The following is a 22741-nucleotide window of genomic DNA, read 5'->3' as shown; positions in this document are numbered from 1 at the left end:
TTCCGGGCCTTTGGGGCCGGTTGTGTCCCCTCGGTTCTCTGTTCCCCCGCCCCGGGGGTACCGGGTCGGTGTCTCTCCGGTGGCCGCGAGTCTAAAGCGGCGGCAGCCCCGCGCTGCGTGAGGGGCGGGCTGGGCTGGGCGGGGCAGCCACGCCTTGGGGGGCTCGGGGGAGCTTTGGCAATGTGCAGAAAAAATGCCTTGTAGAAATAAGAGTTTTCGTTTTGTCAGCGATACCGCATTTCCTGCACCGGTCTTGCCCTTCTCGCGTGTCCCGTGCCCGTGTTTGCTCACGGAGCGTAATTTGCGGGCGGTCACGGAGTCCCCGGGGTTCTCCGGGGTGTTTAATTAGCGCTGACCTTCACCGTGCGGGCTGGCAAAACAAAAGGGAGTAACTGGAGAACTTCTCGGCGCTTTTTCAGCCCGTGGGAAGGCCACGCTTTGTGTTTATGCAACGCACAATACACGTGTGTGTGTGTGCTTGGGCAGGGATTAAGTGTGACGAGAACGAAACCTGTTTGAATTGTTGGTAATTCCATATTAACTCGAAGCCTTCTGTAATCTCCAGCAGCAGAATTCGGAGGGGCACGCTGTTATGTTGTCTCTGTGCCCAGGATGTGACTTCAGTGACTTGTCATTTCTCAAAATTACTGTGACTGAATCCGTTTTTTCCCTTTCAAAAGCTGATCCCGGGATCAACATATCTTACTGCATATTAATAAGCTGTTGCCACACTCCCTGTACCAGGTAACTTCCTTTATATTTCATCCAAAAATGCCCTGAGAAATTATTTCCTGTTTCTGTAACTCTCACAATGGTAATTTTCTTATGCAAAAAATGACATGAAATGTGTGTCTGTATACGTTTATATGTAAAAAATATATTTTAAAATGGTTTTTTAACCTTGTGGTGGGCTGAGCCAGGCTAGATGCTAAGCACCCACCAAAACTGCTCCATCACTCCCCTCCTCAACTCAGCAACAGGAAGGAAAATATAAGGAAAGGCTCCTGGACTGAGATGAGGGAGAGATCACTCACCACTTGTGATCATGGGCAAAACAGACTCGACTCGGGGAAATTGGTAATAAATTAAACTAATTAAATTTGAGCAGGATAATGAGAAATAAAGCCAAATCTTACAAACATTATCCTGGCCCTCTCCCTTCTTTCCAGCCTTAACTTTACTCCTAATTTTCTCTACCCCACCCCCCACCCCAGAGGATGGGGATTGCAGTCAGTTCATCACACGTTGTCTCTGCTGCTCTATCCTGCTCAGGGGAGGACTCTTCACACCTTCCCCATGGGAGACAGTCCTCTGTGGACTTCTCCAGCATGAATCCTTCCTGCAGGCTGCAGCTCTTCATGCACTGCTTCAGCCTCGTTTCCCTTCCATGGTCACAAGTCCTGACGGAAAACCACTGCAGCACGGGATTCCCATGGGGTCACACTCTGTGCATTCCCCTGCTCCAGTGCGGGGTCCTCCAGAGGGTGTAGGGGGATTTCTTCTCCCCCATGGATCTCCAGGGGCTGTGGGTGGATCTTTGTTTCCCCATGGACCTCGCTTGGCTGCACGGCAGAGTTGCCTCACCATGGGCTATATCACAGGCTGCCAGGCAGTCCATGTTTCGGGGCCTGGAGCACCTCTTGCACTGACCTTGGGGGCTACAGGGCTGTTTTCCATGTATATTCCCACTCCTCTCTCTGGCTGAAGTAGCCGTTTCTCCTCCCTCCTTAAATACATTATCCCAAAGGCTCTGCCACTGTCCCTGATGGGCTCAGCCTTGGCCAGTGGCAGTTTCATCATGGAGCTGTCTCACATGAGCTCCAGCTCGCAGCAGGTTCTCACAGAAGCCTCCCTATAGCTCCCTAAATCTGGCTATGCAAACCCAATACAAACCTGAAAGGGGGGGAAAAAACTGTTTAAGAACATTTTTAAAAGGTCACAGCTGAGCTGATGAAGTCTTTTGAAAACCTGGCATCATAACAGATGTTTAAAGCTGTATTCTTTGTTATTTACAGCTGAAGAGGTATTTTTGGGATTGCAGTGTATCTGTGAAATAAGTGATGAGGTATGAGCAGGTTTAAATTACACAGGAGTTTTTAGGAGTGATGCCTGTAATCCATAACTTCCTTTAGCAGACTCTGCCTTGACATTTGAAGAACCGGCTTTGGCTTCAACCTGAACATGTCTCACTTCCGAATACTGGTCATGCTTGGCCTCTCACATTTCCAGCTTCCACCCACCTCTCTCCTGGCCATCGTCCATCCCCATGACCCCACACAGACCATGCAGCTCCTGACGTGAGCCTCCAGTCCTACAAAATGCTCAGTTTAAGCAGCAGGAAGTTCAGGTGGAATCTTCTCTGGCTTGGAGTGCTCACAGGGCTTGAATTGTTGAAGCTTTTTCAGCTCAACCAAATGCTTTTCCTTTTCTGCCTGTGGCTGTAGAGCCCCCAGAGTTTTGATTTTTGATTTCTTTCCAGGTGCTAAATAAGTTCACAGCATTTTCTTCAGTGTAGTTACTGCTCTGGTAGGTAAAGGTGGATTTTTGCTGTGGTATCAGTAAGATAATGCAGCATAATTTTGTTTTAGGCAGCGGCATCTTTGCTTCCAATAGTTATTTAACCTTCTCCTTCTCTTCCCTTCAGCAATGGCAGCTTCCAGCAGCAGCAGCAGCGAGGAGGAGCGGAGCCTTCGGGAATGTGAACTTTACATCCAGAAACACAACATCCAGCAGCTGCTGAAGGATTGCATTGTACAGTTATGCACAGTCAGACCTGAAAGACCCATGGGATTCATCAGAGAGTACTTTGAAAGATTGGAGAAGGTAAAAATATAGAATGGGAGGGAAGGAGAGTGGAACAAATTTAAATGTATCTTTGTGATTTAGGGGCTGAGCTGCAGATTTGACCAGTGTCTGTGTTGGCTGTTTGAGATTGGAAGTGGTGCTTTTGGAAAACAGATCCTGTTTCCCAGTAGTTTGTGCACCTCTGTCATACCAAAGCATGTAGGGCAGAGCATAAGTTGACAAGGAGACTTATCCAGCTGGGATGTAGATGTGATCCCAGTCCAGTGCTTACTCATGGAAGTTGATACACAGCATTCATGGGTGTGTCTGGAGCTGGAAAACTGTGCAGTTTGACCTTGGCTGGATGCTGGTGGTAGCATTTGGATTCTTATATTGATTTCCAGTAATTTGGGTAGAGCACAGAAGTGGTGCCAGTGGTATTATCCCAGGCCTGGTTGAAGTCAAATGGAAGTATTGGCATTCCAGGTCTCTGCAAGAATGAGCCTGTTTCTGCCTTCTCTTGGGAGTTCAGTGTTTCTGTCTTCTTGTGTTTGTCCTGAGGTGCCTTTGGTGTTTTTGTTGTTTTTGTTGGAAGCATTCTGGGATCTCGGGAATGGAAAGCATTCGCGTTGAAACAGTGATTTCACACTCTTTTGACCTGTTAATTTTGTATATTGATATCTAAGCAGGTAGGAAGAGAAGCTGCAGTGGAAATGGGAAGATTAAAGGCTTGTGCAGAGGAAAGGTTGGATACAACTGTACTCAGAACATGGAATTAGTAAATAATGCAGCTGTGACCTTGTGCAGCAGTTGTTTGCAGGTGCTGCTCTCAGTACTTGTATAGGCCAGTTAGATATTGATCTTATTTTTTTGTTCTAGTGAGTTACTAATTGCTGATGTAAAGAAGAAGGAAATTAACACTGGAGATCATAAATATGTCTGATGGAAATTGTATTTTAATGGAAGTGTTCAGGATAAATACTAGAGAATGACCAAGGGGTGCAGACTACCTGCTGTAGCTCATAATGTATTTGGGGAACGTTTTGCTTATGAAATGAAGAGCTCTGACTATTTTTGGGGGGCATGTGTGAGTATCAGCAACAAACCAGTGAATAATGGGGTTCTTAAAAATCCTTTGTCTGTGCCCTTTACAATGCCTCCTTCCCCTCCTGGGATTCTTGCGTTTTGAAGTGCTGCTGGGTTGGGAATTTTTAAAACACCACCATGGGTATCTATAGACAAAATTTTACCAAGTAAATGGCATTAGTGTGCTTAGAATAAATCCTAAACCAATCCATATGTGGGGATATAAAATGGGATTATTTAGGTGCTTTTGTGCAGTGGATTTATGGTCAACATGCAGTATTTAGGAACTTAATTTGTTTTTTAGCAAGACAACAAGTCCAGCTCTGAATTTAATGACATGAACGTTGGAATTGAATAAGTTGATGGTTTTATTCTGGTGCACATTGGCTCTCTGTGTACTCGGTCAGCCTACACTGAAGCTGAAAATAAAACTGGTTAGGTAATGTTTTTTCCCCTTAAATTGCTCTCACAATTTTGGTCAGGGTCTTTTCTCATGGGTTCCAAGTGCCCTCTAGTGCAGCTGTAGCTACAAGTGAAACTGGAGCATTTTTTTCTTGCCTCCTAGGATTTAAAACTTGCTGCAGCTTCCTCTGGGTGGCTTCCCCACTCAGCCTGGGCTGGGCTGAGTTGATGCAGGTAATGTGGTACCTCCACAGCTATCAGGTAACAGAGCAGTGAGCATCCTGTGCTGGGCAGGAAACTCCTGACATCCGTGTCTGGAGAGCACAAATGCTCAGTACTATTATTAACCAGCTCCAAGCCAGTCCTCAGCTCTGCTACAGCAGAAATGCCTGAAACTCAATCTGCTTCACCTCCCAAAATCCTGTCTTTTTCATCTGTAATAAAGCAGAGCAACTTTTCAATGTGCTTTCTGAATTTTCATCTCTTTGAAAATTATCTCAACTATCTCAACCTCAGTATCATCCAGTATTTTTTTTAAGATGGATTTTTTGAAGGAACACCATTGGAAACTGAAGTGAGGTTGCTATTTTCTCTCTCATTCTCTTGACAAGTCATCTCTTCCACTGCACACAAACAGAGCTGATTCACTGGCATGTTATTAAAATATGTTGGAGAAATTTAAACATGCTTTAGAATCTCTGTTCAGAAACATTAAAATCGCTGCCTCTGAGATGGTTACAGCTACTATAGGAATTCAAATGTCCTCTTCTGGGTTATGAAAGCTGTTAGATGAATCTAATTACTACACATTGATTGTATAAATGGTTTTATTGTATCTCTTTGTGATGTGCTAAGGCCTCTGTTCTCTTTGCTGTACAAACATGTCTGGTAATACCAATACCTGCTAAAGATGTAATAGCTCTCCAGTGCAGGGCTGGGCTGTGTAATGCATGGAACATTTAATGTAGATATCATTATTGCAGCCTGCTAGATGAATCCTGGCTGTTGGACATGACTGTCCTCTGGAATAAGTGCATGGTTGAAATATTGTGTGTGATGCAGTTATGTGCACATTGGACTTTATAGAAAGCTGGAATTAGGAAGTGTGATGGGCATGTAGTCACTGTCCCTGTTCCCCACAACCTGCCCTGCTCAGATACCTGAATAGCTGAATATTTTCTCATTTTTCTGAGTGTTTCTTTTGCAGAACAAGCTAGTTTAGAAGGCTATACTGTGCAATTGTGAGTTTATGGCAGAGCTTTAAAAAAAAAAAAAGCTTTTATAGCTCCTGAGTGTTTGGGGGTTTAAAAATATGATATAAATGAAATACTAATTACCCAGAAGAAGTTGAGACTGTGTCTGGTGCAATGACAATTAGCAGGTTTTACAGTGTACAATTCTGAAATTGTGAAGATTTTCTTCAGTAGCTGATAAACTTAACTATGAGTATGTGAAGTGTCACCACTTCAGTATTATTTGTAATAATCTAAATGGACTTAATAAACATCTGTTATTTGTCAGGAAAAAAGTAAGGCTTACAGTTAGTGACTGACACTGAAAACTGTGAACTGCCTCATCAGCTGAAAGATCAGGATCAACACTTGGATGTAATAAATCGATGAACTTTATTCCTAAATCTTTCTCAAATCCTGGGAATGGTTATATTGATGAATGCAGAGCAAACCGAGTGTCTTTATCCAGTATATGTTTAGTGGTGAGGAGCTTCCAGACTTGGACAAACACCTTTTTCTCATAAACAGTGGCTAAATCCAAGGGTAACTGAGAATAACAACTGCCTCTGTTTCTTCAGGCCCTACTGTAATTTTTCTCTGATCTGTTGGTGTAATAATTGTGGTTTAGTATCAGAAATTATAAAAGGTATCTATTAGAAAGATGAAAACTGAGATTATAGGATGTCATTCCATGGCACAGGGTTGTCTGGCAGTGTGTAGTATGAATATCTGGAGACTTACGGTTTAGTTGACACAGTGGTGGTTGGAGCTGATGATCTTGGAGGTCTTTTTAAACCTCATTCTATGGTTCTATTCTATGATTTGTCTCATTCAGGGAGAATCTTCTTGGTGAGCGTGTATATGGGCTATTTAGAATAACTGGTATATTTTAAGTTTATACATTATCTTACCCACCTGTAACTTATTTCTGTGTCCATCCCTACCTTACTATACTAAAAAAAAAAGTTAATATTAAATTTTGATTCAGACAGGAGTTACCAGTTGTATCTTTTTGTGTTAATGCAGTTTCCTTCTCCCTGAGTAGGGCATTGCCCTGAGGAGTCTCTTGAAGAGTGTTTTGATAACAGCTCCCTCACTAAATGCTGCTGAAGTGCTTCGATCTCTGATCACAATATTTAATATTTTATGTGATACTGGAAAAAGCCCAGCAGCTGGTGTTCATGTATTTAAAAAAGTGTCTTTTTTAACGGGTTAAGTATTTTGTATGTGAACAAACATGTTCTGTGGTTGATGGTGAGGCAGTTTACACCAAACACTACTGCTCAGGCTATTTTTAATTTCATCTCTGTTGAGACTTGTTCCTCTAAAATCAGACGACAGAATTGAGTTTTAAATACATTTTGCTCCCATGGCTGGGAAATGTAGCACCATTTTATCAATGGGCAAAGAGCAGGAAGTGAAATGTGAGGCGGTGGAGCTCCTTGGCTCTGGGAGAGGGGGAATGTAAACTGCCAGGAATGGTTATCCCATGGCCCTTTCCTCAGGCCGGTGCTGTTATCCAGAGCCTCGCTGCCCAGCTGGGATCAAGGACACTGGGACTAACCCAGCTTTTACAAGGGCTGGAGCTCTGGGAGAACAGATGAGTCCTTGTTCTTTTACAAAATGTCCCAAGCCCCTGTTTCCTTACACTGGGAAAGTCATTTGACCTGTTATGATGTCCATGCTCTGACTCCAGGGTTGACTGGTTTGTTTTTAATCTGATTTTAGTTGATTGAGGTGAATCTTATGAAGAATTCAAGTTTCTGTGTGTCAAGTTAATTAGAATTTGTTTTATTGTAAGTACCCTGGTCTTCTACAGTATCACTACAACACAAGAGGTAACTGAGGGAAATAAGGAAAACGTGTAACCTTGTGCAAGGTTTGCATGTGGTTTGCATAAAAAAATCCCACTTGGGCCTCCAGCATCCTTCCTCCAGCTCTTTTGAAAGCAGTGTTCATGTTTCTTTCTCCTAAAATAAATGTTGGTTAATCAGTATCAAGTTGGTCCATGACTCAACCTCTTCCAAAAGCTTCTCATGTAACATGGATTTCTGAGGAATTGCTCCTCTGTCTTTCAACTCCAAAAAGGCTTTAACACCTTGCAGCTGAGGGGAGGAACTGGGGGGTTTGCAGCTGGGGAAGTGCCTTCAGCATTTGGGGAATGCCTTCATCACCTGCTGAATACACTGGCAGAAAGTGGAATCAGCTCATTCACACTAATAGTTTAATAAATGGAGAATAACTCGATAAGATAAACACCATTGTGATGTGACTGGTAGGAATGAAAGGCACATCTACCATGTGTTTTGAAAGGCCTTTGATCTTGGATGCTGCAGTCTCCTGTTTGCCTTCATATGGGAATAATGGTACACAGGAAGCTCCCTGGTGTTGGCAGGCTGGGCTGGAACATGATATATGGCTGCTTTTTTTTCCCCCTTTGGATTATGTGACACAAACATGTCTTCCTTCCTGTTTAGGAGGAAACAAAGCAGTTGTTGAATCAGCTGAAGTCTGGTTCTCGCTCCGACTCCCGGGAGGATGAGATCTCCCCTCCTCCTCCCCTCAACCCTGTGGTTAAATATCGATCACGACGTGGGGCCATCAGTGCAGAAGTCTACACAGAAGAGGATGCTGCCTCTTATGTTAGAAAGGTGCTCTGACTCTTTAACATTGCTAAAAATGACATCCACAATCCAGAGTTTATCTAAACCCACCTTCTGTCCAGAGTATTGAATAACACCAGGCTCCTGGAGCCTGTTATGTCATAATTGCTGGGAAAAGCAGAGCTGTGTGTGTGGCTGTTTAACCGGAGGACAGAATAACCTATCATGCAATTAAACCATTCATGCATTACTTAGACCTGTTCCCTTTGAAGTCATGTGTATTTAGATGTGCATATGTTTAGATATGTTATATATAATGTGCTTCCAGTTGTTTGGCAGCTGCAACAACATTTGGCCTAATGGCAGAGCAGACTTGCTGCTGTTCCCAGGAAAATACAGGTTGAACAGGTATTTGTCCTCTTGCAAAAAAAAAAAAAAAACTGAGCATGGAATGGTGCTTTTCAGTTGCATAAAATACAAGATTGTATTTTCCTTGTGTTCAAACTGTCTGTAAACATTAACTATATTTGGGGTTGTATTTATAGTGCTTGAAAGAAAATGGAAAAACTCAGCCAGTGTTTTGTAGCAATTTAAGTTGTTTATTTACCATGGGAAATGCAGAAGTTTTTAATGAGAAAAATTATCCATTTGCTTTCTCTGATTCTCTCCTAGGTTATTCCAAAAGATTATAAAACCATGGCTGCTTTGGCAAAAGCTATTGAGAAGAATGTGCTGTTTACCCATCTTGATGATAATGAAAGGAGGTAGGAGCAAATCTTTGTGGGGTTAAGGTTTGTGGATGGGCAGAGTTCAGAAGAGCTAAATGTGTCTCACAAATCTGCAGTGACTCTGCAGTGGTCAGTGGAACCACACAGAGCTCCAGGAGCAGCCTTGGTGGGTTGGGGGTACTGATGTGTAGAGTTGTGCAGGCTTTTGTCTGATTTTGGTGTCCTCTCCTTCAGTGACATCTTCGATGCGATGTTCCCCGTCACTTACATCGCAGGAGAGACTGTCATCCAGCAAGGCAAGTGACAGTGTGTGCACTGGGGAATCACTGGAGGTGGGGAGCAGGCTCTGGTCTAGTGCTCTTGGTAGTTTGTGTTTATTTTTTAATATAAAAGCGGGGTCACTGCAGCCACACAATTCTTGTTGTGTTCCCTGAAGCACAGCTCACACTGAAGAGAGGAGTGGGAGCCACTGGAGGAAGATGTGGCTTCCTTGAATAGATTATCTGTTGGGAATATTGTCCTTTGATGGCTCTGTAGAAATGTTACGTCAATTTATGGATCTGGTTCGCCTTTCCAGTAATCCTGGAATTGCTGCTGATCTCCTGGATACCAGTAGATGTCCCCTTTCATGGGGCTGAGAGGAGTGTGAAATCAGCAAAATGAGACATTTCACCCTGCAAACTGCAAAAATTTGTCAGCCTTATTGGAGTCTAAACATCAAAGTTGGCAGAGATGCCAGTTCTTTCTTAATATATTCAAGTTTTTGTATAATAATTTTTTTTCTTCTCTTCTTTAGGTGATGAAGGTGATAACTTCTATGTTGTTGATCAAGGAGAAATGGATGTAAGCATTCCTGGTAGTTTATTGATGATACATTCATTCCTAGCAGAAGAATACTCTGATATTTGTAGGCCTCTTCTACGGACCTTGCCTTTAGTTGCTTTTCTCATTTTAAGTTCTTACTTATAGAATTTTGTTTGGCTCCTTAATGCCTCAGTCTGGCTGCACAGAGTGAGTTTCAAAACGAATTATTTGGACACAATACAGATGTTTTATGAGCGCAGGGTGGAGTTGAGGTGTGGGACAGGCTTTAGGAGCAACCAGACTTTATTTTCCAGCCCAGCTAATTCATAGCTCTTTATGACACGGACCTTGCTGAGATGTTATTTCTCAGGAGTCTGTGGGTGCAGAGTGTGTGCCTGTGGTGTAGAGGAGAATCCCTTTGTCAGTTAAAGCACAAATTGTGCTGGGGTTGAAGCGTTGATAAAACCCTGAAGTGATCAACTCTGTACAGATGTGAGAATTTCCTTTTACTCCCAAAGGAATGGAGAACAGCAGGAAGCTGAGCTGTGTCTGACCACACTCTGCCTTGCAGGTTTACGTGAACAGTGAGTGGGCAACCAGTGTGGGTGAGGGGGGGAGCTTTGGAGAGCTCGCCCTCATCTACGGCACCCCCCGAGCTGCCACCGTCAAAGCCAAGACGAACGTCAAGTTGTGGGGCATTGACAGGGACAGCTACAGAAGGATCCTGATGGCAAGTATCCCTCATAACCTGGAATTGTGCTTTGGGGTTTATGTATCCTGTGTATCTGACCTTCTGCCTGTGCCTGTCCTTTGCTGGAGTTATTTATTCCAAATCCTGCTGTCTCTTCTGTAATCAGAAAGCTGATTACTCAACGTGCATCTCTCAGGCACAGGGCAAGGGGGAATCTTGCATTAGTGAGCAAAACAATACCAGTATTAAACTGAACTGAGAGTGTAACAAGGCTGCAGTAAATGCTGAGTACTTTAGGAATGTTGCTCAACTGGAATATTACTGAGAGAACTCAATTTCAAAACATTTCATCTTGTGGGTTTGGGGTCTGTGAGACAGAACACAGTGTGTCTGGTTAAATTTGTTTGTGTCTTGAGTTTTATTTGGAGTAGAAAGAAAACTTACTTTGTGTGCTTTTTTTTTTTTTTTTTTTTTTGTAGGGAAATACTTTGAGAAAGAGAAATATGTATGAGAAATTCCTTAGTAAAGTATCTATATTGGGTAAGTGAGAAGAGTTTTGTTCTGGAGTGGAATCAATTGCCACATTGTAATGAAGCTGTTGCCCAGCATTATGATGATTACAGGCTGTTGTGATAATTCATCACAACTGCTTCTCTGCATCAATCCAGAATAACTCTAATTCAGGTCTTGATCACTGATGCATAAATGCAGCCAGAAATACACTGACCTCTGTATAAATACAGAGCAAAAGGTGCAATTTGTGCCTTGAGAAGACACTCCAGTAATGAACTCTTAACTCTGTAGAATCTCTGGACAAGTGGGAGCGTCTCACTGTGGCTGATGCCTTGGAACCGGTACAGTTTGAGGATGGGCAGAAGATTGTGGTCCAGGGAGAGCCTGGAGATGAGTTCTTCATTATCTTAGAGGTAAGTAATTAAAAAATTAAAAGCTCAGAACTTGTCTTTTTTTTTTATTGTGTCCCTAAGCAGGCACTTGGAGAAGAACAAAACATAGGAATGTACTTCCAGAGAATCCCTAAAGAAATATCATCTTGCTGGGCATGCAGTAGCTTGGATTTAGTTTTGCTGTTTTCACAAACGGTACTTCAGGAAAAAACTGACAAGTTTCTGACTGAAAGCAGTTTATCTTTTTCAGAGGACCTGTTCTAGATAGCTGGTAATGCCTTACTAGTGGTGTCATTGTCTTCTGTCTGGTGGTTTGTGTTTTTTGTGGATTTTTTGCTAGTCATAACATAATATTCCTGCCTTTATGAGGAAAACCAGGAAGAAGACACTATGGATATGTAAATGTTCAAGATGTTTTATGCTTAGAGAGGAGAGGAGCAGTTGTTCTTATACAGTAGTTAGGTGAACTGTGCAAGGACTGTGATGGTTTTTTAACTGAGGCCTCAGAACAGTTATTTCTGCAAAGCAGCTGATTCTGTGTGAAATTCAGTGTTTGGAGTGATGTGGCAATTCCAGTTGTTTGACTGCTGTGATTTATTGAAGGGCACAGCTGCAGTGTTACAGCGTCGGTCAGAAAATGAGGAATTTGTTGAAGTGGGCAGACTGGGACCTTCTGATTACTTTGGTGAGTTATATTGTGACAGCTGTGGCTACAGACACCACTGTCACCATTTTGTCTGTGCTGTGTCAATGGTAGAGATGAGATGGATTTGCTTAATTACTGTTTTGGGCTCATGCGGTTGCTCTCAGTGTTGGGTGAGTATCAGAGTCACTTGGCACTCAGGTGTGCACACAGAAATATGATTGTTCCACACTGCTTTAATGTAGAAGAGGCCTGGTGATGATTTGGCCTGACCTCCCTGCCCTGAGCAGAGCTAAATTTGAAATGACATCATATTCCTCAGGGCTGTGTCCAGTTGAGTTTCTTGTGTCTCCAGGGATGGAGATCCGACAGCCTTTCTGGGCAGGTTCTTTCTCTTTCTAACCAGCCTTGTTGGAGTGGTTTTTTACTTCATGCCTGACAAGAATTTCCTGTTCTGCAGCCTGTTGCTTTCTCTCTGTCTTTCACTGTGCAGCCTGGGTTTGTCTTTGTAGTCACTCATTACACAGCTGAAGACAGCAGTCAGATAAGAAAATTCCTTCCTTGGCCTTCTGTTCTCCAGGTCAGAAAGGAACCTGGTCAGAACCTGCTGTTTAATGGTTAATACAGCCCTCTCCCTCTCAAAACCCCGAATGTTTTCCTCATGTTTTAGGTAGTTCCTCTCTTTCCTCTTGCTAAAACCTTTCGGTTGTCCAGGTTTTCAGCTCTGTAGATGATGTAAGCAGCAGATCCTCTGTTGCAAGGCCTGACCTGTGATGGACTCGAGTGCATGGGCTCTACCCAAAGGTCTGCTTAGCTCAGGATCTAGGATTAGACTTCATTCTATCTGTGTCATTTCATATTTTCTAATATTTCCCTCTGTGTTCTCTTGAGTTTCCCACTCTAAAGGGAAATATTATCACAGTCACTGTGTTCAGGTACTGCAGACCTTTCCTTCAGGGGTTTAGCTCTCCCTTACAAGCTCCTTATTCTTTTGCAAGCTTCTCTTTTGGAGGTGACTGAGTTTGGGAGTTTTAATTGGGCACAGAGGAGAAGCTTTTATCATTTCTTTTGAACATCCCTTCTGATAATGCAGGCAAAAGTGTTCTCCAAGGAACAGTGAGTTCTTTCCTCAGTCCTGAACATGGAGAGAGCTCAAGTCCAAAACCAAGCAAACAAAACCCAAAAGTTGCTGCTGTGTTTTCTTCCATGCTTGTTGCAGGAATGTTAGGGGTTGTTTCTGTTCCTGATAAAAGGGGCTTGTTGAAAACTTCATTTCCAAATATGTTGCTCAGCAGTTGAAACAAAGCTTTTGGCATGTTTGTGCATAACTTAAGAAATGGGGATCCAGTGGGACTTCAAAATGCTCATTTTCCACAGCCTCGTGACAGAGTCTCTGTTCTGGCCAGCAGTGGGTCAAAGGCTTCTCTCTGGTGCATGAATGTTTTATTTGTTTGTGTATTTCAGAACCATGCTCTTGTTGTCCTGAGTTTCCTAGAAATACCAGAATTGAGCAGTACTATTAGAAAAATAACTACTTGTTGGCTAGGAAAATTACATGGAAAATTGAAACATGACCTTTTCTCAAACAGACACAGTACTGAAAATCTTTTAGGCTTTTTTTTTCAGAGGGACTTGAATGTGGACGGGCTTTTTAATAGCACAATCATCAAGTAGGTTGTTGGTTTTAAACTGCCTTCACAGGTGCTTCTAACATAACTACCAGGTACTTGTCCTGAGCAGTGCTAAAGCCTGAATTACCTTCTCTGTGATTTGAAATGGAGTAGGGTCACTTCTTTGCCTCTTTGCCTGCTGATTGGTAACTCTGTTCCCTCTTTGTGCTGTCCCAGGTGAGATTGCTCTGCTGATGAACCGTCCTCGTGCTGCCACCGTCGTGGCTCGTGGCCCCTTGAAATGTGTGAAGCTGGACCGGCCCCGGTTCGAGCGTGTGCTGGGTCCCTGCTCGGATATCCTCAAGAGGAACATCCAGCAGTACAACAGTTTTGTATCACTGTCTGTCTGAAACCTTCCTCCCTGTCCAAGCTATGCTTCACGAATGCAGACTGCTTTTTTTCCCTCGTGCAGAGCCACATCACCACTGGCATTTGCAGCTTCCTGTCTGGTTAAAAACAAAAAAAAAAAAAAGAAAAAAAAAAGAAAAAAAAAGGAAAAAAAAATAAACTGCTTATCATGGCACTGTCATTAATTTAGAACATATTATTTCTGTGCTCTCTGTCCCATTAAATTAATAGAAAAAGTTCAATGGAGACGTTTGCTTCTCTCTGTGCACCAGTGTCCAACTCAGGCCAGTGCAGCCTTGCTTCAGCGAGGGAGAGACCTCCTGGCACCACACCATTGCCATAGAGTAAGGAGGTGACAGTAAAGGGGGGGAAAAAAGTTCTTTTAAAGGTGTTTCTCAAATTGTTGGGCAGATTTTAAGGCTGTGGTCATCACCTGCTGTATTTCTTTTCACATGAGAGCTACCCTTGTAATTGAGCTTCTTGGGGCTTGGGGTTTTCTGGGTTTCTTTTTCATTTTCTGGGTACTGTAATCCTGGGTTCAATCGTGAGGCATCAGCTGCTAAGAAAGCCACAGTTGGAATTTACCAGTATAATTGTTCCTGTGTCTGCTGGTTTAAGATTGCTTAGTTCTGTTCTTGTCAAGTGTAAATCAAAAGCTTTCCAGGTTAATAGTTCTGGTGAACTACTGCAGTTGTTGATCCATTTGCTGACTTGCCGCAACTGATCTTCTTCACTCGTTCTTTCTCCAGCCATAGGTTTGCCATTTAAAACTCTTCCTGTTCCAGGTGGCAAGAACCAAATGCTACATTAAATGCCTGACTTTGGTCTCTATGTACTAGATTGGTGTAAGAACGGTGCAGCTGTCCAGCTGTTAGTACTGTTCGAGTGCTTAGATTGGTGTAGAAGCCGAAAGCAAACATTTGATTTTCCCTGTGAATTGTTTTGTTAATCCTCAGTTGACTTTTAAAAAATCACCATCAGTTCAAATGACCCTTTGTTACCAGGGAAAATAAATGCTGAGTGTTTTGGCCAGCATCAGTTGCAGGTGACAAGATTGCTGGTCTGTAGAGCTCCATTATTCTTGGTAGAGAATGTGAGGCAGAAAAACTGAATGTTTGTTTGAACTTTCCTGCAACACTCAGTTGCTTTTAAGGTTTTAGAGCTGTCAGTTCATCATTTAAAAAATGGTTCACTATAAATCTAGTTCAAAGCCAAAAGGTGCATTCTCTTTTCTTGCTTATGGAATTTCCACCACACTCGTTTCATCCTCACTCTTTTTTTTCCAAGTCCAATCTGTTGCGGAGTCTTAAATGTATTTCAGTATTTCCCAGCTTTGTGTTCCATTACTTTGTGCTCACCAAGACTTCCCAAAAGTTTTTACTGAATTCCACGGTTCAATAATTGTAGGCAATTTTTAAGGTTTCCTTTAAACTGTAATTTATATCGAGTAGCATAGGTTTGTATTTGGGAGTGACAGCAAGCAGTTTGGCATTTGTTATGCAACTACTTTAATGATGGAGCCCTTGTTTTATTTCCTTTCTGAGGTGGTGTGGATTCAAATCCAACATTTTCCCAGGCATGGAGAGAATCAGGAAGAGTCTGCTAATTGATGCAGAATAATACTGAAGGTATCCAGCCCTTACAAAAGGTTTCAGGGTATTTCTGAAACTGAAATCCCAAGAAGGGGATTGAAATGCTTGTGGTTTGAGTTCTCTATTGAGGAGATGTTGAATAGAGGATTTCTGCCAGAGTCCTTAAGGAATAAGCAAATGCTACCTTTTTTTGGTTCTTTTTTTTTTTTCCTTTTTTCCTTTTTTTGGTAAAACTTTTTTCTTAAGTTTTAACTCTGCAGGTTTTTTTTCTTCATATGTGTTCTTTGTGTTACATTAAAGCACCAAAAACTGTGTAAACCAGTTAGAGCTCCACAAAAAAAAATGCACATTTTTTTTATATAAGGCTTTCTAATCAAGTTTCACTACTGCATCTTTTTAGCTTGCTGTTTACTCCCTTTTGTAGTTTTACCTACAAGATTTTAAGATAAATCAGCTAAGTCTGAGTTAAATATTAAACACAGTTATAGCTTTACCTTTGTGTGCAATTTCAATATGTTTGAAACCACAATTGGCATAGTTTTGCCTTAGCTAACATTCAGGGCTTTAGAAGTAATTTTTTGCTAGTCTATCTTCAGCAAATTGATGAAGTCTATTGCCCTAGGAAGCTATAGTCAACCAGAGGACCATTTTTGTATTGTTACCTGACTCTATAAATCTGATTTACTGTATGTGCTAATATATTATATTATATTCCTTTTGTTATAGATTGTCCTAATGGCAGGTAAAGCAATAAAATGATTTAAATTCTTAAATGCAATCAGCCTCTTTTATTTTATTCCCCACCCCTGCCTTGTGTTTTCCTTTGGCTTTAGAGGGTTTGTTATGAATGAGGCAGCAGAAAATAAGCAGCTTAATGGATTATCCTGGTGTAAACTCCAGAGGGGTGAGTTCAGGTCCTGGCTTCCCCCTGGAGCCTGGGGAGAGCTTGTCTCCACGTGCCAGCCTGGGAATTCCTCTGGAGCTCTGGCAGCAAGAAGGTGCCTGTGTCCTCTTTGGCTCCTGGCAACTTGTGCTGCTTTGATCTCTCCAAGTTGGTAATTCCCAGCTCAGCCATGATTCTTGGAGCTCAGGAGCCTTTCCAAGTCGGCTGCTCCCATCTCTGCAACCCCTTTAAAGAAGGTTTTGAACATGTGATGGATAATCATGAATAAGTTGTTGTGGGAAATGGAAAAGGGGGGTTTTCAACTGTGATGAAGTAGGAAAAAAATTTGAAGAGTGACCTGAAACAGCTCAGACTTGGATGTGTTTTACATCCAGCTCCAAGAAAGCTGTATCACCCAGCTTTGAAGGTACAATAAAAATGGATCTATCATGTAAAGGAGAACAAAAATAAGAACTTTGTTACTGGACCAGCCATTTAAATATCTATGGGTTTGTTTCCTTCACCCTGCCCTCCCTTTCCCAATCCTCCCCCACTGAAAAAACCAGGCTGAAACCAGAATTTTATTACCTAAAGTGAAACTTTAAACCCTCCACTTCCAGCCTCATAACTGGAAGTATATACTCCATAACTACAACTTCAATTTAAGCTTATCTTCTGTTGCCATGTGCTTCCTGGTGAAGCAGCAAACGGTCACCATTCCATGACAAACGATGGAATTAATTCTGGGTTGGTTCTGTGTGGTGAGAGCACAAAAAGTCACCGGTAGAGGGAGATAAAACTTTGGAGTTCATTGTCCTGGACAGAAATAACCAACACAGCAAACATGCTGAGAGGGAGTGAAATCCTCCTATTTTCATCTGTTCTCTGTCCCCAAGAGTGAAAAAGTCAAGGATTCTGTTAGAGACTGTTGGAAAGCTGGAAATGCAAGGACTTGTCTGAACCACAATTTGGGAGACTAAAGGAGCCTGGAGTGGGGTTTTTGGTGGGGTTTGTGTGGGGGTTTTGCTAACCTTTGTGGCCTCAGAACACTGGGGGAATTTCTTCACTAAGAAACACTCCAAACTTCCTCAAACCTACAACTGGGCACCTGTAGGGCCGCACCAAAATTAGAACTGCAGCCTCTCCTGTGGTTTGCAGTTTGGGAACAGGTGCATTGCCAGATTATTGTGGAGTTAAATGAAGCACCAGCACAATCCCCTGTGGAAAACAGCTGTGGCCAAATGAGCTTTGTTCCTTCCTTGCATCATCCAGGCACTTGTTGGTGTCACTGAGTTCCCTTTAGGCCAGGCAAAATTCCAGTCCATGGGAAAAGGAGCCAGTGGTGGTGCAGCAGTCTGCTGGGATCCTGTTGAAATGCTGCCTGACAGCTTTTGTGCAGGGATTTTGGGATCCTCTGGAAGGTCTGCAGTGCTGTGGGTAGGTTTTGTTTAAACTTAAAGGTTAGTTTAGAATGAGTTTCTGGTAGATTGGTTATGGTGTGGGTTTTTTTGTTGGCTTTTTTCCCCCTTAAGGATGATAAATTATCAACAGAGTTCTCAGCTGCTTTCCCCAGGCTGCCAAAAGGCTCAGTGTAATAATTCCTAACAGTTGAAGGAAAAAGCCATTAAAGAGAGCTTCACTAATCCAGTTATTCTTGAACCTTGTTGGGAGGTGAAGGCTGAACTGGGAACTGAAATACCCACAATAACTCCCTCCCTTTTTTGGTCCCCAGTTTCTGTTGCATCTCCTCAAAATGCAGACCTGGAGAGGGGGGAGAGACTGGGATACCATTTCTATTTTCCAGCTAATTATGACAACCTAAATTATTTTAAAAGATATGAGGAGATGACCTGAGAGAGATTCCCCCTGCTCTGGCAAAATGTTTTCCCCAGAAATGGGTGGGTTCTTGAGTTGTAAATACACTTGTGTGTCTCAGAGTGGTTTGATTTTGGTTTTTTTTTAGGTTGGGTTTTTTTCTTTGGGGTCTAAGGCAACACTGCCTCTGCTCTATATCCACACTGGCTCTTCAGGCAGGTAAGAGAAGTGGTTTTATTGCCCTGTGAGGCTTTGTGTGACATGCACAGGTCGATGTGGGGTGACATTGCTGCAGCACAGGCCTGACAGCGAGCACGTGCAGATGCCCTTTGGTCTGACCAAGCTGGATCAATGTCCTGTCTTAGTGGCAGGGGCTGCCCTTTCCTCAAATACACACTCCTGATTGCAGAACAAAGACTTAATAAGAAGAAAATGCTCTTAGCATCTCTTTATTCAACCCTCATCCTCAGGTCAAGTTCGTGTCCTTCTCTAGCAAGACCAAGCCCCCGTGGAGGTTGAGCAAACCAAGGTCAGGTGTTCCCCCACCCTCCCAAGGGCACGGCCAACTCCAGCTCTGGAGATCACAGCTTTTGCAGCCCAGAGCTGGTATTTGGGGTGTAAAGATCTGCTGCAGTCACGCCAGCACACTGGCAGAGCACAGGAGCTCTGGTTAAACACCAGCAGAGGAGCCCAGAGTGATTCTTCATCTTCTGGAGTTTCCCCTCTCAGTCTCTGCAGGTGTTTGTAGATAGAAATGACCAGTTCCTGAAGCTGCCACTTGCCTTGCAGGGTTTTCCCTGGCTCTGAGCTCTGTTTAAGTGTCCAGCTTCGCTCTGTCTGCCGCAGGGCTCTGGGGCTGTGCGGTGTCATTGACCACCACCGTGGCTTCTCCAAAGGTGTCGATGCACTTCCCCACGGCTTCCAGGATGAGCTGTAGCCGTCTGTCCAGGGCCAGGAGATGGGGCTCAGTGAGCACAGGGGCCAGGGGGTCCTGCAGGAGGGACTCCCTCATCACGTCGCTGAGCCGGTACTCGGGCTCCGCCAAGAGCTGCAGTCGCAGTAACGTCGTCCTCTTTATTCTGGAAAATAAACAAATCAACAATTTAGTGGCTCCTAGCAAGAGCAGCTGAGCCCCTTGGCAGCAGGAGGGCAGAGATGGGTGACGAAATGTAAAGAACTTTGCAATGAAAGTTCTTTAATTTTAATTTTGGTGAGTAATGAAATTCTTTGCAGAAACCTCTACTTCTGCCTTTGTTTTCCCAGAGTATTTGTACTGCAAATTTCTGTCAGCAGAGAGATAAAGATGACTGAAGTTCTCGGTAATGAGTGAGTCAGAGGTGACCCAGTTCCCCAGGTTCCTGCAGGGTGGTGCCATCCCCCAAGGATAACATTTATGAGACGGGAGCAGAGGGGGAGGTAAATAATAAGGCAAGAATGAGAAAATATCTTCTGTCAAAACTCTGAGCAAAAAAAGAGGGAATATTTCCTGGAACTGATGTAAGTGTGACTTTTCACCTTAAGGGGTACCGAGATTCAAATATGATTTGCTTTGACAGAAAATGGGATGAAAAGCTGCAACCTTGGAATGCTTCTGGGCATGAAATGAAGTATTCTGAAATCATTTGTTTAATCCTCAGCAGAAATGTATTGACTTCAGCGTGTATAATACTGAAATGAATCAGTGGTTGTAGTCATTGCCCTTTAAATCTTGGAAACAAAGTGGTCCATGTGTGGGGAACCGTTCGGATTCAGCTGAGCCAGAATTTTCAGGTGGAAAAAGGTGTAGTTAGATCCATTTTAGCCAACTCCAGAATTTGTCTTTCTGTGGCTGTTGTTTACCCAGGACATTCACTGGGAATGTTGATCTGGATCTCTGCAGCTCCAGCAGGCCATGTGCTGTTTGGGAAAGGGTTGTGGCTGTACCAGGTCCTGGGGGCAATCACTAAGGTAGGAAAAGGCCTTTAGGATCATCAAGTCCAACTGCTGTCCCAGAACCATCAAACCATGCCCTCAAGTGCCACATCCACACATCCTTTAAAGACTTCCAGGGATGGCAACTCCACAATTTCCCTGGGCAGCCTGTGCCAATGTTTTACAACCCTTTCCAGGAAATTTTTTCCCTCATATCTAACCTAAATCAGGAGTAGCTGAGCAAGGTGTGCGTCTGTGGTCTGTGTGCATGTAGCATGAGGGAAGGAGGATGCTGCTGCCACAGGGGCAGGCATCAGCTTCCTGCATTAATACCGCTGGAAAAAATAAAATAATCAATTGATCAAGTGTCAGGGCTGGCAAGGAAGCCTTAAACCCCAGCTGTGAGCTGCTGCTGCTGCTGCTGCCCGGGAAAGCTGTGCCCAGAGCAGATGTGAAGGAGCATCTGTGCGCTGTCCTTCGAGGCAGGGCCGGCGCAGGAGCTGCTGTGGGTAAACACCAGCTGTGTTTGCTCTGGTCCCAACAGCGACGGCGCTTGGAGGTGGAGAACGGGCTGCTCTGACCCTGTGGGGAGCAGCTGATTGAGTGCTGGAACAGTTACACAACAAACAGGCAGAGCACGGAGAGGGCTGAGATGGAAACGCTGCCCCGGCCCCGCTCCGCTCCCACTGTAACCCTGTGGCTGTGCTGAACTGCTGAACCTTTCACCCCGAGCCTTCCAGGGACTTCATCAGGCTCACCAGGGCTGTTTTCAGGCCTGGCTGTGCCTCCAGGAGGGTTTGGATGCTTTCAGGGAAAGGACCAGCTCATGGCATGTCTGTATCTGTGCCAACCACTGTGCTGGGAGAGGAGACCTGCAGGCTTCGACGTGTGGGACAGGGGCTGGGCTGGGAGCTGTGAAAGGCAGCTAAAAATACAGACCCAAATCTGCTGGAAGCCAGACTTGGAGCAGAACTCAGCTGGGGATGAGGTGGGTGTGTTAAACAGGGAAGGAAGCAGGCTGCCTGCAGCATCCCTGCGCTCCCAGAGCTCCCACGTGGAGTGGCTGCAGGAGCTTTCCTGCTCACGTGGCTCAGCTTGGTGTCAGAGCAAGGAGGTGACTCGGTGGGCTGAGTCCAGGCTGTTGGTCAGGGCAGGCTGAAATTTGTGGTCTCCATGTGCTTACTCAAGTAAAACCTCTTCTCTTCCTTTCCAAGTGGTTTTTAGGTGTTCTCCCACTCCAAATGGATCGGCTCTTGTGGGAAATGAGGGTTTGTGTGTCTCCCTCAGACAGCACGAGTTGCTTTTATGGTGTTCCTGGCCCTAGTTTGCTTATGACAAGGTGTTCAGGTCCTCTTAGCACTGCCTTTCACAAGAATTAAATTAAGAGTGGTTTCTGGGAGGTGGACCTGGAAGAACAGGAATGATGTGACCTGTGGATATTACGGTGTGCAGATCAAATTAAGAGGCAGAGTTAATTTCAAACTGCACAAATTTTCAAGAGAAGGATTCCCTGTGAGCCTGCAATTAGAAATGAAAAGACTTGCTGAGTACAAATAACAGTTCTTAAAATTAAAGCTGTGTGGGGAGAGTGCAGTTACCACCCCGAGGGGGACAAAGAGCAGGTACAGCAAGGAAAAAGGCTACACATCTCCTGAAGAGAAACCCCAGGGAAGAGCAGCTGCTTCTGCCTCTTAAATTTAACTTTCAGCTGCTGATTTATGTGAATTAATGAAGGGGGAACATAGGGTTAAATTTATGAGCTTCTCCTTCATGCCATGAGAAGAGGAAACCTGATTAACTGCATCGAAGTTCCACCCGGATTTTGGATGGAGATTTGTGCTTCCTGATAGCACCTCATGTTGATGGGCTGGGAAAGGCTGTTAGAACTTTCTGGAAGAGTTTGATCCAATGGACAGTGCCCCCTGCTCTGTCAGTGAATGCTTTTCCACTTGTGATTCCCATGCTCCAGCACCCAGCCCGCCCCTTGGCTGGGATTAGCAGGGTCTTCCTTGAGCTGCTGGATGGAGCCAGGCCTGGGTGACTTCCCAGTGACAGCAGGAGCACCAACATTCCTGGGCAGGAAGGAAGGTGGAGTTGGGACTTACATGCAGCACTGGGAGAGCGGAGCCAGGATGGAGATTTCATCGTGGGAATGCCGCCCAAACCTGGGGGTGAAGCAGAGTTCAGTGGTGCCCTCCTCCTTTCCCCCTCCCGACCTCCTCCCCCCCACTGCCTCACCCTCGGGCATTGTCCAGATGCAGGAGGAAGCCATCGTCCCCAAACTTGGTGAACATCTCGTAGTGGTGCCGGTCCATGTTCCCTGCAAAAGGACACAAAGAGACAGAGTTTCCCCTGCAGGGAATTTTCGAAACTATCCCAAGCTTTCTTTCAGACCTGCATGGAATATTTGTTGCTGGGCTGGAAGTGTCTGCAATGGTCAGAGCTGCTGCTTCCCCTTGCTGGGGAGAGTCTGGGGGCTCCCCTGTGCCCCCACATTGAAGGGGCTGTGCTGGCTGTGGGGAGGGAGGGAGGCAGGCAGGCAGGCAGGCAGGAAGGAAGGCAGGAAGGAAGGCAGGAAGGCAAGAAGGCAGGCAGGAAGGCAGGCAGGAAGGAAGGCAGGAAGGAAGGAAGGCAGGAAGGCAGG

General features: G+C 44.3%; 2 protein-coding genes across 2 annotated transcripts; one reads left to right on the top strand and one right to left on the bottom strand.

The window, feature by feature from the left end:
• Positions 1–637: 637 nt before the first annotated feature.
• On the top strand, positions 638–16266 carry LOC121673154 (cAMP-dependent protein kinase type I-alpha regulatory subunit). Its single transcript, XM_042046235.1, has 11 exons — positions 638–744; positions 2645–2823; positions 7982–8155; positions 8780–8871; positions 9070–9131; positions 9632–9678; positions 10211–10369; positions 10810–10870; positions 11135–11256; positions 11839–11920; positions 13726–16266. Exons 2-11 carry the CDS (start codon positions 2647–2649, stop codon positions 13896–13898), a joined length of 1149 nt encoding a protein of 382 aa, XP_041902169.1. The 5' UTR covers positions 638–744; positions 2645–2646; the 3' UTR covers positions 13899–16266.
• Positions 16267–18619: 2353 nt separating this feature from the next.
• LOC121673155 (pseudokinase FAM20A-like) lies at positions 18620–22457 on the bottom strand. The gene is made up of 3 exons (XM_042046236.1): positions 22336–22457; positions 22203–22262; positions 18620–19265 (listed from the first exon to the last, which is right to left on the bottom strand). Exons 1-3 carry the CDS (start codon positions 22410–22412, stop codon positions 19001–19003), a joined length of 402 nt encoding a protein of 133 aa, XP_041902170.1. The 5' UTR covers positions 22413–22457; the 3' UTR covers positions 18620–19000.
• Positions 22458–22741: the final 284 nt, after the last annotated feature.

Source organism: Corvus kubaryi, unplaced genomic scaffold (assembly GCF_017639235.1).
Source record: "Corvus kubaryi isolate FWS band 111438036 unplaced genomic scaffold, C.kubaryi_AGA036_p1.0 65248, whole genome shotgun sequence".
Classification (NCBI taxonomy): Eukaryota; Metazoa; Chordata; class Aves; order Passeriformes; family Corvidae; genus Corvus; species Corvus kubaryi.
This window is presented reverse-complemented; position numbering and strand designations above follow the sequence as displayed.